The 14,771-nt window shown below is 49.1% G+C and overlaps 1 protein-coding gene across 1 annotated transcript; it reads right to left on the minus strand.

The window, feature by feature from the left end:
- Positions 1-295: 295 nt before the first annotated feature.
- Positions 296-1,231, minus strand: LOC136996343 (olfactory receptor 14A16-like). The gene has a single exon (XM_067317272.1). The coding sequence runs from the start codon at positions 1,229-1,231 to the stop codon at positions 296-298; it is 936 nt and encodes a 311-aa protein (XP_067173373.1).
- Between the last annotated feature and the right edge of the window lie 13,540 nt (positions 1,232-14,771).

A 14,771-nucleotide genomic window follows, 5' to 3' on the forward strand; every position in this document is an offset into this window, starting at 1 on the left:
CCGAAAGCGACACTGCAAAGGGAAACTCCCCTCATTGCACTGGGGGCATCTGAGGGAGCTCAGACTAGCGGCCTCCGAGGTTCCCCCATCTCTGCTGATGAAGGGGGAAGCCTGGCTTCCTGCTTCAACACGGTCTCTGCGTCAGATTCAGATGAGAGTTTCCTGAGGAGAGGTGGCATGAACCAAACAATTATCCTTTTAACAATGATGTAAAAGAGAAAAGTAGGAAAGAAAGACCAGAACAGAGCCTTGATGCAGATATCCTGCGAATGATGAGTGGATGCATGTGGGACAGTTATGGGTGCTGACATTGTCCCGGTTGAATCAGTTTCTTCAGTGCACCCTTAAGCTCCTTGTTCCTTAAGCTGTAGATGAGAGGGTTCAGTGTTGGAGGCACCACCACGTACAGAACTCCAACCACCAGATCCTGAGCTGGGGATAACACGGAAGGGGGCTTCAGGTAGGCAAACATGGCAGTGCTGACAAACAGGGAGACGACAGCCAGGTGAGGGAGGCACATGGAAAAGGCTTTGTGCCGTCCCTGCTCAGAGGGGATCCTCAGCACGACTGTGAGGATCTGCACATAGGACAGAAGAATGAAAACAAAACATCCAAAGGTTAAACAAACACTAAACACAAGAAGTCCAATTTCCCTGAGGTAGGAGTCTGAGCAGGAGAGCTTGAGGATCTGGGGAATTTCACAGAAGAACTGCTCCACGACATTGCCTTGGCAGAGTGGTATGGAAAATGTGTTCCCAGTGTGTAGAACAGCAATGAGAAAACCACTGGCCCAGACAACTGCTATCATTTTGACACAAGCTCTGCTGCCCATGAGGGTCTCGTAGTGCAGGGGTTTGCAGATGGTGACAAAGCGATCATAGGCCATGACAGTGAGAAGATAATTTTCTGCTGAGACCAAAAAGAGAAGCAGAAAGACCTGGGCAGCACATCCCAAGTAGGAAATGGCCCTGGTGTTCCTCAGGGAATTGGCCATGGATTTGGGGACAGTGGTGGAGATGGAGTAAAGGTCCAGAACAGAGAGGGTGAGGAGGAAGAAGTACATAGGGGTGTGGAGGTGGTGGTCACAGGCTACAGCAGTGATGATGAGTCCGTTGCCCATGAGGGCAGCCAGGTAGATGCCCAGGAAGAGCGAGAAGTGCAAGAGCTGCAGCTCCCATGTGTCTGCAAACGCCCGGAGCAGGAACTCAGTGGGGGAGCTGCTGTTGGACATTTGCTCCCTCAGGGCCCATGGGGACTATCCAAGGAAGAGGAGACAGTGAGAAGACAGGAGACAGTTTTGTATGAGCAAAACTTTTGTGCAGAACCTCCCCCCCCCCCAAGCATACACATTATCTCTCCTCATCTTGCCAGGAGCATCACTGAGCTCCATGGCTTGAGCTCCCCTTTTTGCTGCCTGAGTTTGCCGTGAGGAGCAGGGGCCTCTTCCCATGGGCTCCAGAGGGGGCAGTCCTGACCCACAGCAGTGGGAACATGGGAGCACAGGTGACTAAACTTTCAAAGTCACAGTTTTAGTCAGATTTCATCCACTCACAATGCTGAAGGGCTTTCCAGCATCTTCACTCTCCGTTCTAGACAATGTGTGCTCTTCAATAGCTTTAAGGATTCTCTTGTTTTCTTTTAGATTCCCTTGTCATCCCTGAGGAGGATTCTTGGAGACAGAGATCCTCAGCACTGCAGCTGCACTTCGAGTGAATAGCTGTGATTCCTGAGAGGCCAAAGGATTCACTCTGTCTTTAGTGCAGAGCGAGGAGAGCTGGCATGTCCATCAGTCTTCTTCCCAGCTGCCCTGTGCTTGCACCTCTGAGGCGGAGGACATTTGCACTCATGTTACCATAAAAAGAATTGACACTGCTGAGAGCAGAGGAATCGAGTTTCAAAATGCAGATCACCAAGCCCGGGAGCCTTTCTCAGAGTATCTGAGGAAGGTCTCAGTACTCCCCTTTTAGCCAGGAAGACATCGGGGTCATGCTAGTTGCCCACATGCAGCATTTTCACAGCCTTAGCATCTAGGTGGCTTCTGCATGGGGCACCTCGATAACACGCAGATGCAATGGGAGAGCTGTGCCCTTCTGGAGGGCAGCTTGCAGGCCAGCTGGACACCCCCGAGAAACAGTCAGACATCCTAAAGATGGGGTGTCCTGAAGAGAGAGTTGGCTCCTTCCCAGCCCCCAAACGGCATTGCCTGGAGCCCCACAGTTTAGAGGGGCACTTGGGCACTTCAATGCCAAGGACATGTCTGCATGGCAGCACCTGCAGGATTGGTGTCTGAATTGCATCTGAAATGCCCCTGCCCAGAGAGTCCAAGGGGAAGGACAAGGGCAGCATGGACAGGTGGGGAAACACACAGCAATAGCATGATATTTCTTCTAAAGGAAGAAGGGACATGGAGAGACAGGGGACACTCAGGAGTTTCTCCTCTCCAGATGTCCATCTGCGAGGAAACAGCCCATGCCCTGGACCCCACAGCCTTGAGGGCTGTGCTGGGAGAGGAGATGAGACATTGGAGCTTGTAGTTTCCTCTCACACTTTGAACGAGACTCTTATGCCTGGAGCTGTGCCTGCAGGGAGCTCTTTCTCTGTCCCACATGTCATGTCAGTGCTTACAGACCCCATCCCACCTGCTGGGTGCTCAGCTCTGCCCTGCAGAAACCTCCCGGGAGCAGGGCACTGCCCAGGGGCACCTCGGTGTTTGCAGGGGCTAAGGAGCATCTGAGAGAAACCTTGATGAAGCTGTAAAGGTGATGCTGGTTCTGTCTGTAGGCTGAGGGGTGCATGAAGGGATTTCTTGAGTTCCTCCCAGAACTGTTCCTCTCTCACTGTCACTATTTTGGAATCTCAAGCCCCTGTTTAAACCTGACAGCTCCACTAACATTTCATCCCAACAAAGAGAATAACACTGAAAGCAGAGACTCATGACAGCTCCTTCCCTTTCAGGTATCCCTGTCTTGACCTTCCTTTTGGAAAGCCACCTCCAGAAATGTTCTCAGGGTGAGCCAGAGCTGAGAGCAGCCCTGACCCATGCAGCACCCTCTCAACAGGAGAATGAACATGTCCTGCTGGCAGTCAGTCATCCCACCCAGAGCTTCTCCCCACAGCACCCTGGGGATTTCCCTGGGCAGGCTAAGTGCTGACCCTCGCAGGAGGCAGAGTCACTGTCCCGGACACACAGCACTCTGGGATGCAGAGACACTGCTCTGAGTTACAGCCCTGAGCAGACCTGTGTGCACACCTCTGCTTCACACCCTTGCAGCATCCCTGGGGGAAGGTAGGAGGACGCCGTTTCCCTCTGACAGAGTGGCTGGGAATCCCTGCTCTAAAGCACCTCCTGCCCCACACAGGAGGGACTGGGATACCCATCCTGACAGACCCTATCAGCCATGGGATGTGCTAGCTTTAGAGAAAACCTCAGGATGCCTCAGCTGCACTTCCCTGCAGCCAGAGACTTACTGTGTTAGGGGCTGTGAAGATTTCTCCTCCAGTGAGCTCTCAGCCGTCTACCCACTCCTGATTGCCTTGAACTTCTGTCTCACTCATCTTGCTCATCTTCTTCATCTCATCTTGGCACTTGCAGGTAGTGCCTGGAGCCCTGCTGCTCTTTGCGGAAGAGCTGCTCCTGGACAGAGCTGTCTCTCAGCAGTGCTGCCAGGTTGCCAGGAGCTCCCTCTGTCCCAGGAGCCTGGCCCCCCTTGGGAACAGCAGCCCAGCTGAAGATGTGACTTAATTTGTCCTTTGTACTCCCTCCTCCGGGGAAATATTCACTGAGGTAGACTAAAATAATCTTCTTTTGTCTCTCTCTAAATGCTGAAGAGAGACCCATTCCAGCATTGCAATTTGTCACATCAGAGGGTGCTTTTCTAAGAGAGGTGGCAATGTCTCACTCTGGAAGCCCCCATTCCCATCTCTTAACTAGGCAGGACACCTAGACAGGGACAAGAAGGCAGTTCATTTTCCCATGGTTCAAGTACTCTTCAGATGAGTCAATCCAGGCATCTCATGCTGGTTTAGAAGCCCCTGGCCTGCAGGGGGATTCAGATCCCTCCCGTGAACTCCACAACTCACAGGACGTGGGATTCCCCTTGCCCAAGCTGAAGTGTGAACAACAGAGATGTCTGCACGCGAGCTCCTTGTCTAAGCTCCCATTATTATCAATGGAGATAGAGGGTGGGAGTCAGTTGCTCACACACAAACACCTTGTGCTATTTGAAGAGGCAGAGGTGGTCTGAGGCATGTGCCAGTGTCTGCTTGCTCTGATGGAGCAGCTGGGAGACCAGCATCCTTCTAGAGCATCAGGTGGAGGCCAGCTGGGGAATTTCCTTGGTCATCTGAAATGGCACTAGGTGCCTGCTATGAGGAGAGCTCCACTCACTAGGAAGCTGAGACACATGCAGATCCCTACGCTGCAGACCACTGATATAATTCAGTTCAGCCACTTGATTTAATGACATAAAAATGGGCCATAGGCAGGGCCATGGCAGGTGCCTGGGGTGTGCAACACAACCACATGTCTCCAGGAGATACAGCATGGGACCTACAGGAAAACCACACCCTTTTGGAGAGGTTGCTGGGCAAATGCCCCAGGGCATCTTAGCTTTCCTACCTGTGCCCAAAAAGCTAAATCCTACCACTGCCTTCAGGCAAAGTCCATCCAACCTACATCCAAGAGTGCTGCATAAATGGGAGGCACATCACACCAAGGTCTCCACTGTAAACCTACACTCTTGAACCCTGCTAATTCTCCTCTCCCGAAACGTCTTCTCACCCCCCAGATGATATGAACAGGGACTGTGCTATTGATGTCCAAGGGTGGCTGGATCACAGGCTCTCCAGGCCCAGGAACTTCTCAAAGCACCTTGTCCTTCCTGGACATTGGCTCACCTCTGTCAAAGGCTCCAAGATGCTGCAGAGTCAGCTCAGGCAGCAAACTTCTCTCCTCCCATTCCTGCACGGACCAGCTCTGTTTCTCCCTGGCTTAGGGTACTGCAGGGTTTGCTCTTTTAGTGGGAACCTTGTTTCACCATTACTACCTATGGCTACCTATGCCAGCATGTCTCTGCTCTGAATCAAAGTCTTTGCATACATGAGGTAACAGGTTTCCCCATGATAAATCTTGGGGCCTTGAGAAACTTGGAGATTTGGCCAACAAAAGCCTCATAAAGTTGTACAAGGAGAAGTGGCAAGTCCCGTATCGGGGGGCAGAACAACCCGCGCATCAGGCTGGGACCTGACCAGCAGAGGAGTGACCCTGAGGAGAAGGGCCTGGATGTTATGAGATATGCCATATGACCCAGTGGTGCGGACTCACCACAAATGGGACCAGCTGCATATGGGGCTGCATTAGGAAGAGAGTGGCCACCCACTTTTTCTTTTTTTTTTTTTTTTGGCTTACAGAATAATTGATATCAACATTCTCCAATTGATATTGATCTACAGGGTCTCTTAATGAAGTCTGGACATGTAGGAGAAACACTATTCTTCAAGTCAGACATGCATGGACAATCTTCCTCCCCAGCTGCCCAACCCCATCTTTTCCCATCAGCCACCTGGCACTTAAATCATTCTTAGCTTTTTCCACTGAAGTCTGCAGCTGAATATCACAACTCATAGGCACCAATTCCCACCTGTTTTCCTTAGACAACTAGCTGCAAAGAGACATGGAAGGATTTCTCTTAATGACAATCAAACAAAAGTAGAATGTGATACAGCTGAAAAAAATAACAAAAAACACACTCCTCAACTCTATGTTAAGTCCAAGCTTCCTCCCGTGAGGTCTGCTTTCCATAAGGGATAACCTCCCTAGAAATGCTTTAGACAGAGGGATAGGAAAGGCTAGATGGAAACATAATTAAGCAGTTGGCTAAAAAGACAATTATACAGACTACTGGAAGACAGGGTAAGTTTTCAACTCCCTGAAGCTCAAAGCACAAATAAGGTAGCTGACAGGTATCTGAATGAACAAATAGTGACAGGTGGAGGAAAACTCTGCCAAGTGAATATGTCCAAATGGTGTGCTGAAAAGGCTACTTTGGAAAAGTACAAGTTAAGAAGGAGACGTGTAAATTTGTGAAATATTAATGAAATGAAATACACAATAGTACAGACCTCTGTAGCAGTGGTAATGCAAGTCCGGGGGAATATTTCTTCTCCTGAGATTCATACCCTTCCTGAAAACTTCTGTTCTGGCATCACAGGAAAACACTCACATTTTATAGAAAGTATCCAATTATTGCAGCTGATGCAAATGTGCTCTTATGTTTTAAATGTTGAAAAAAGTTCTTTGGCTTTCCAGGCAGAGCTCAGGTGTCTAAGCACAAGCATGCAGTGGCACTTGGAGAGGCCCCAGTGTATCATGTGAGGTACCTGCCAGGGCCTGGCAGCTCTCACAGGGGACCTGCGGGAGACAAGAGCCCCTCGGAGCTGCAGATGGAGGCTGGGCAGAGAGGACCGGGGCACCTGCAATGGCACCAGATGCCTGTGACCCTGTCACTGCGTGACACCCCAATTCTAAAAGTCACTTTCCTTTTCAAAAAAAAAAACAAAACAGATCGTACAAATTCCCCCCAAAAGACCAGTATATAAAAAGGAAACATAACCCAGAAGGGCAAAAAGATGTCAAAGTACTGAAAAAGTTGAAAAATACAACAAACAATTTTCTTTGCATGAGATCATGTTCTTAATTTCTTTCTTTTTCCTTTTGTATTGACATTTTCTAAAAATGTCTGTTATAATCAGGACTCCACCATTACACAGCTGTTCTGTCTGTCATTGTGACTGACCAATAACCCCTGCAATGGGAGAAGGCTCAGAGGGTGAGGTGCCCATGAAGTTCAGCAACAGTGTAGGATGCGGCTCGTTAATCCTTGCTGTTGCGCAGAGAACTGACTTTATCTCAACACAGAGGGGACCAGAGGGTGACCTTTGTTTTAGGTAAGTAGCCATAGCCATTAATTGGACCAGATGTAACTGTTTCTTCCTGAGCTGATCAAAAGCATGTGAACGTCTCCCTGAATTAGCCAGACCAGCATGGAGGAAGTGTATACGTGGCTCAGCCCAACATCGAGTATAAAACCTCAACAACTAACAAAGGAATTTCAAAGAGAGCAACGGGCTTGAGCTGGCTTCAATCCACGTATTCCTTCCCGGCAACTGGGGACACCCAGCGTCGTGACAGTGAGCATATTATAGAGACCAGTAATGGGAATCACATTGGTATTGTGATTGAACTGCATGAGTGTACTGTGATTTCAGTATATTGCTGGATCACTCTGCTAAATCAGGAATCCTGTGTAACATCAAATATCTTCAAAGGAAACTTTTAGATTAAACATTGCACTCCCCGTGTGGGGGGGATATCTAAAAGAACCTAGTCAGAGAGTAATGGACTCTGACTCTCCTGCAAAGCCCGGTGCCTCTGCAAATACCCCCTGCCCAGGGCTGTCCACGCCACTCCTAACTCTTTGCACAGAGCAAGTCGCATCCTGGGCTGTCGAGCTTTCTCGACTGACAGAGGAAAGCAGGGTGACCAGCTTCAGTGAAACGCTCTCTTTTGGGATGGCCAAATTTGCACAAGTCTCAACAGAACTGTCTTATTGTGATATCTTAAAGGTGTCCCAATAAATCTAGCCACACTCCCCTTTCAATCCCTGCATGGTAACTGAAGTGCGACTCCAGTTTAGACGACAACAGCGATGAGACTGATCTCACCCAGTGCCAGACCCCTTCAGTGCAGAGGCCTCTGTCCAGTCCAGCTGTCCGGACTTCCCTTTCTAGTCAAGGGAGAGAAAGAAGGTGTCTCCCTGAGAGGTCTTGAGAGACTTCTGGTGACAAGCTAATGCTCCTGAAAGCTTCCCATAGCTCCTAGGTCACATTTCCCAGCACCATATGGGAACCACAGGGCACCTCGAGAAGCAATAGCCTCTATATGTTGGCAAATGAATGAAGGCCTAAATGCAAACATTTAGATATAAGGTGAAAGCTATTTTAAAGTAACTCCATGCAAGAACAGAAGAATATCCACACTTCCACAATTTCAATAATTTTTTATCAATCTGAATTACTTTGTTCTTTCTTTTTTAGTGCCAAGCACTATGTGATGCACTGCAGCAATTACTTGCCCTATGTGAGTATACAGAGGCAGAAAGATAGAGAGACATGGATCTGTATATACAGTTTGTCATCAGAATGCATTTCCTACCAACACTCCGAATGGAGAAGATCTGAGGAACTTCTATGTCTATATAGGCATATTTCCCATCTCTTCTTCTGCCTCTTCTTCCCTTACAGAGCTCTCCAGGGGCAGATTCATTGAATCACAGCACTTAGGGCTTTTTTACATTCATGTAAAAGACAACATGAGGGCCTCTGTCCTCAAATTCACTGCCATGCCGTCATCATTGTACATGTGGTGCTATTCTGACTGCAGCTTTCAAGGTGTCCCTGAAAAGAACAGGATGTAGGAGGAAGAAGTGAGATGGAAGGGTCTAGAAGGGAGTGCTAGAGGCACCAGACGATTACAGTAGGTCCATGAAAGTGCAAAGAAAGCCTTTACATGTCCTAAACCATAATCGCTTTCATTCTAATGAAGAAGAAAGTTGCAATATGTCATTGGCTATGTCCTTCTAAGACAAGACCTCAGGAGGCAATGGTGGCCAGGATTAAAATTCCCATTGGCTTCAGCAGCATGGGGATTTTACTGCAAGCCTATTCGCAAGAGAGATGTAGTTTGTGGAAAATGAAACTAAGGACAACAGACAATGACATGACTCTAGTGAAAGTCAGCTAGAAGGGATTCCTAGCCATGTCGGAAGAGCAGAGGAAGAAGTATCTCCCTTTTACACCAGGGCACTCCTCTTAAATGTGTCTTAATTGGAAATGATGGCAAGAAGAAACCTCTCTGCAAAAAAGAGAGTCCATCTGGCATCAAGAGACACAGATACAAATTTAATTTGTCCAGAGAAAACCCTCTGACTATTTTCTTCTTTCTGATCTCAGGATACCAGAAAAATAGTCTAACAATCATTGGAAACCATTGCGCACACTGGTAAAAACATGGCTTGCTTTTCTCTTGTGTATTGATTCCTCTCTAGCGTTTGGAAAACATGCATAGAAAAGCACTGGATAGAGCTGATAAAGATGAAAACCAAGAAGAACTATTTTCTTTCTTAAAAAAGAGAAATTATTTTGATCAGACAACTGCAAGGCGTTCAGTTTCAGTCTGTCTTTTTTGACTTGTTCTGATACCAGGAATGAAACACTGCACTCCCCAAATGGCCCCCAGTGTTTCTCATTGGCGGTTGTTAGTATTTTGTTTACTCTATTTTCTGTATTTTCCTCACACAGAAAGACCCAGAAGCAACTGAAGCACCCAAAGACTATAACGAGGTTGTACTACTTTGCCAGTGGGAAACTGTGATTGTCTGAACTCCAGTTTTTCAACTCTAGGTTAAAAGCTGTCATTGCATCTTTACATGTCTGTCAATAGACTTCCCTGTCTATAATAGACTTACCCTGGCCAAGAAGCACAGAAACAACTCCTCTGCTCTTACGAGGAAATGAAATGTGAGTTCTGGTTAAGTGGCAGTGTGCTGAACAAGTGGTATGCTGTTCAGTGACTTTCAGCTCTTCATGTTGTATGTATTGAACTACCTCCATGACTCTGGGCTTTGGGTCTATTCCAAAAGCTGTTAAGAAGCAGAATATTCCTTCACTCCTTCTGATTTTCCAAATATCCTTCAGAAAGGAAACAGAGAGGAAGAACGAGGTCTTTTCCAAAGTATTCATAAATGCACTATATAATATTGAGTACACCCTCTGTGATGAAAAGAAATGAAAAACGGAGAAGTCAGGTCTGTGATTACTGTGGTGTACTGAACCACAGTTAATGTAAGTCTGTCCTACTTTTAGAATGACAGTGTGTGAAGCAAAAAAACCCATACCTTTTTCTTTCATGGTAACTCCTTTATACAACTAAGGATTGGAGGACATAAAAGCAATAGCACTCAGAAGTACCATCTTGTCCAGTTGAAATATAGGCTATTCAAGAAGGAAAACACAAGAAAGGTGTATTTGCTAATATTAAATATAATTGACAGGTGCTGGGAAATGCAAAGAGTAGTGAAAGGAATTTCAATGCCTGCTGAACGTTTTGTCTTTTTGCTGTTGCTGTTGTTGTTGTTGTTGTTGTTGTTCTCCTTAGTTTCCATTCCTTATTTGACTTTCCTGCCTCATGAACTGATATTTAACCAGAGTGCCAAACTCTGCTGATAAGAACTCTGCCCAAATGAGGCAGTTACAGAGTTTACATATCTTTGGGTTATATGTCTTGTCCTTCACAGAACTACAGCTATGTGGATAAGCAGGATGTGACACCAGGGACGGAATTACTTCAGAAAAGGGATCTCTAACAGTAAAGATAGCGCATTCTTTTACAAACAATATATTCCTTCCATAACTGGGTCACACTGACTTCAGCAAGGCTGTTGCAGATGTTTTGTGCTAGACAGGCCTGCTTCCACACAGCTGTGCCTAAAAGTTCCTGGGGGAGGATTTGCAGAAACATAGAATGGTTGAGGGTGGAAAGAGACCTCTGGAGACTGACCAGTTCAACCACCCTGCTCAAAGCAGGGTCAGCTAGAGCAGCTTGCTCAGGACCATTCCCAGTTGGGTTTTGAATATCTCCTGAGATGGAGACTCCACAACCTCTCTGGGCAGCCTGTTCCAGTGTTCAATCACCCTTACTGCAAAAAAGTTTTTTTTTCCTCAAGTTTAAATGGAATTTCTTGTACTTTGGTCTGTGCCTATTGCCTCTTTTTCTGCCCCTGGATACCACTGAGAAGAGCCTGGCTCCATCTTCTTTACTGCCCCCCATTAGGTATTTATACACTTTGATGAGATCCCCCCGGAGCCTTCTGTTCTGCAGGATGAAGAGTCCCAGCTCTCTCAGCCTCTCCTCCTGTGACAGATGCTCCAGTCCCCTCATGATCTTTGTGGCTCTTACCTGGACTTGCTCCAGTATGTGCGTGTCTCTCTTACCCTGGGGAGCCCAGGACTGGACACAGCACTCCAGATGCGGTCTCACCAGTGCTGAGTAGAGGGGAAAGATCACCTCCTCTGTCCTGCTGGCAGCACTCTTCCTAATGCAGTCCAAGATGCGGTGCTTTGCTTTGCTGCAAGGGCACATTCCTGGCTCCTGTTGAACTTGTATTGGGTCCAGAATCCACCCCTGGGGTACGTTGCTGGTGCCTGGCCTCCAGCTGCCCTCCATGAGGCTGATCACAACTCTCTGAGCTTGGCAGTTCGGTGAGAGTGACCATTGTCATGAGCCCTCCCTGAATCCTCCTTCTGCAAGCTTAAGTGTGGGAATGTGAAACAGGCCCTGAGAGTCGAGTGCTGCCTGAGCACTGCCGGACTTTTCCCCCCATAGTGACTCAGTTCGATACAAATGAGCATGCAAGAAGCAAGGAAAACATTAGAGTAACGCAATATCACTTGCATATAGATAGACAGATACAACATCACTTTGTTTTAGAGGCTAGAGATGGTTTTTGAGGCTTCAGTGTAATTAACTACATCTTTGTAGTTACGCCTTCCCCCTCCACCCTGGTAAACTATCTTGCACTGAACTCCAACCTAACCATTTTTGTGAACTTGTTCCCCTCCTCCATTGTAACCCTCCCTCCATTTCCCTTAACCCCAGTCAGCTGGGCATGTGTCATCCCCACCATCCTGAGGATTCCTTCCACCCTTGGGAGACAAAAGGCTTCCCACCTGCTCCTCTTACTTCTTGGTGGCAACAATTTTCTATGGCTCCTAGAAAGGCTGCAGGACCATTCAAGGAGGGATGTGTCCTCCCCATCCCAGGCTGTGAGTCATCAGGTGTTGTGGGGGAGCTGAGCCTCACGCCTGCATCAGAGGGGACCCCCCCTCTGCCCCTGAGGCCCACCCCCGTAGCATCCCATGAGTAGCTCCGAGGGGTGCTGAGGCCTCCAGCTGCCCTGGAGAGCCCAGGGTGTGGGGAGAGCCACAGGCTCTCGCACCAGCCCACCGACCCTGCATGATGCCAGGCCAGCACAGTGAAAGGCCCTGGATGTGCCTCAGGACATCTGCACAGTGGGACGGCAGACAGTGCAGCATGCAGGGACTTGTGTATTTCTCAAGGTGCTGCTGAAGGCCAGGCTGGAGACCTGTCCCTGGACAAGGTGGCCTGGCACGAGGTGCCTGCCCCAAAGCCTCTTCAGGATCTGCTCTAGAAGAATCCCAAGCAGTACAGTCCTGGAGGGAAGAGGGATCACCTCCCCCAAGCTCAGGAATGAACTATCCTGACAAACTGAAAATCAAGAAGAAGCATCAGGAGGCCTGCAGGTATGAACCAGGAGCTGCTGACAAAACTCAGACGTAAAAAGGAAGTCTACAAGAGGTGAAAGCAGATACAAGTGACCTAGGAGGAATAGAGAGACACTGTCCAAGCATGGAGGGATGGGGTCAGGAAAGCCAGAGCCCACCTGGAGTTGAATCTGGTGAGGGAAGTGAAGGGCAACAAGGAAGGCTTCTACAGATCCATCAGCAGCAAGAGGAAGGCTAGGGAAAATGTGGCCCTGCTGCTAATTGGGGTAGGGGCCTTGGTGACAAAGCAGAGGGGAAAGGTGGAGGTATCTCCCTTCTGTGTTGTCCCTCTGGCAGATCTCGGGGTAGGTCAAGCCTGCCTGAGCACCAGGGCCTGTGAATAGGAGGCTTCTGCTGGTTGTCCGAGGAAGGCCTCATCTGCTCCTTCCTGACCAGGCGGTCTAGAGCAGACACCCACACAAACATTGCCCATGATCTGCCCATTAATCCTAACCCATCAGGTCTCGACCAGCTTATCCTCCATCCCCAGGCAGAGCTCCATGCCTTCCCGCTGCTCTCTCACATAAAGGACAACTGCCCCTCCTTGCCATCCCAGCCGGTGCCTCCTAAAGAGCCTCTGTCCATCCCTCCCAGCATTACAGTTGTGTGAGCTGTCCCACCACGTCTCCATGATCCCAATGAGATTGCAGCCCTGTAAATGCACACAGATTTCTGACTCCTCCTGTTTGTTCCCCCACTTCCTGGCAGGGTCTACCAGCAGCTCTCAAGTGAACCCCCGCTCCCCTCCCAAAGTGGGCACACAGCACTTAGGTGTTGTCTCTCTCTGCAGGAGTTGAATATCTGTGACACTGTGTTGGGGCTTTTTCACCAATGGGTCAAGTCCCTCCGTGGTGTCCCTGACCCAGCATGGCTCACCTGTGGGCTGCTGTTCCTCAGGGTGTCCCTGCTCCGGCGCAGGTTGCCTTTAGACCACAGTATCTCAGAGGTGTACCCTCCGAGAATGGAGCATCTCCTTCCAAGGGCCTCTCGTCCTGCCAAGGGCACCACGGAGAAGATTCACAGAATCACAGAATCACAGAATCACTGAGGTTGGAAGGGACCTCTGGAGATCATCTAGTCCAACCCCCCTGCTCAAGCAGGGTCACCTAGAGCACATTGCACAGGATTGCATCCAGGCGGCTTTTGAATATCTCCAGAGAAGGAGACTCCACCACCTCTCGGGGCAACCTGTTCCAGTGCTCTGTCACCCTCACAGTGAAAAAGTTTTTCCTCATGTTAAGATGGAAGTGTCTGTGTTTCAGTTTGTGCCCATTGCCTCGCGTCCTGTCGCTCGGCACCACTGAAAAGAGTCTGGCCCCATCCTCTCGACACCCTCCCTTCAGATACTTATACACATTGATAAGATCTCCTCTCAGCCTTCTCTTCTCCAAGCTAAACAGGCCAAGCTCTCTCAGCCTTTCCTCATAAGAGAGATGCTCCAGTCCCCTAATCATCTTTGTGGCCCTTCGCTGGACTTGCTCCAGTAGTGCCACATCCCTCTTGTACTGGGGAGCCCAGAACTGGACGCAGTACTCCAGATGTGGCCTCACCAGGGCTGAGTAGAGGGGGAGAATCACTTCCCTCGACCTGCTGGCAACACTCTTTCTGATGCAGCCCAGGATACCATTGGCCTTCTTGGCCACAAGGGCACATTGCTGCCTCATACTTAACTTGGTGTCCACCAGCACTCCCAGGTCCTTCTCAGCAGAGCTGCTTTCCAGCAGGTCAGCCCCCAACCTGTACTGCTGCATGGGGTTATTCCTCCCTAGGTGCAGGACCCTGCACTTCCCTTTGTTGAATTTCATGAGGTTCCTCTCTGCCCACCTCTCCAGCCTGTCCAAGTCTCTTTGAATGGCAGCACAGCCCTCTGGCTCCACCTTCTTTACTCCCTCCCATCAGATGCTTATAAACCTTGATAAGAGCCTTTTCTGAGCCTTTTCTTCTCCAGGCTAAACAGTTCCAGGTCTCACAGACTTTCCATGTATGAGATGCTCCAGAACCTTAATCATCTTTGTGGCCCTTTGCTGGACTTGCTCCAATATGTCCACGTGTCTCCTGTACTGGGGAGCCCTGAACTAGACACACCAGTCCAGAAGTGGTCTCACCAGTGCTGAGTAGAGGGGGAGGATCACCTCCCTCGACCTGCTGCCAACGTTCTTCCTAAGGTAGCCCAGGATACCATTGGCTTTTGCTGCAAGGGCACATTGCTGGCTCACGGTCAACTTGGTGTTCACCAGGACCCCCAGGTCCTTCTCTGCAGAGCTGCTCTCCAGCTGGGGAGCACCCAGCCTGTACTGGTGCATGGGGTCATTCTTCCCTAGGTGAAGGACTTGGCATTTTCCTTTCCTGAACTCCATGAGGTTCCTCTCTGC

This window comes from Apteryx mantelli, unplaced genomic scaffold, assembly GCF_036417845.1.
Source record: "Apteryx mantelli isolate bAptMan1 unplaced genomic scaffold, bAptMan1.hap1 HAP1_SCAFFOLD_34, whole genome shotgun sequence".
Lineage (NCBI taxonomy): Eukaryota > Metazoa > Chordata > Aves > Apterygiformes > Apterygidae > Apteryx > Apteryx mantelli.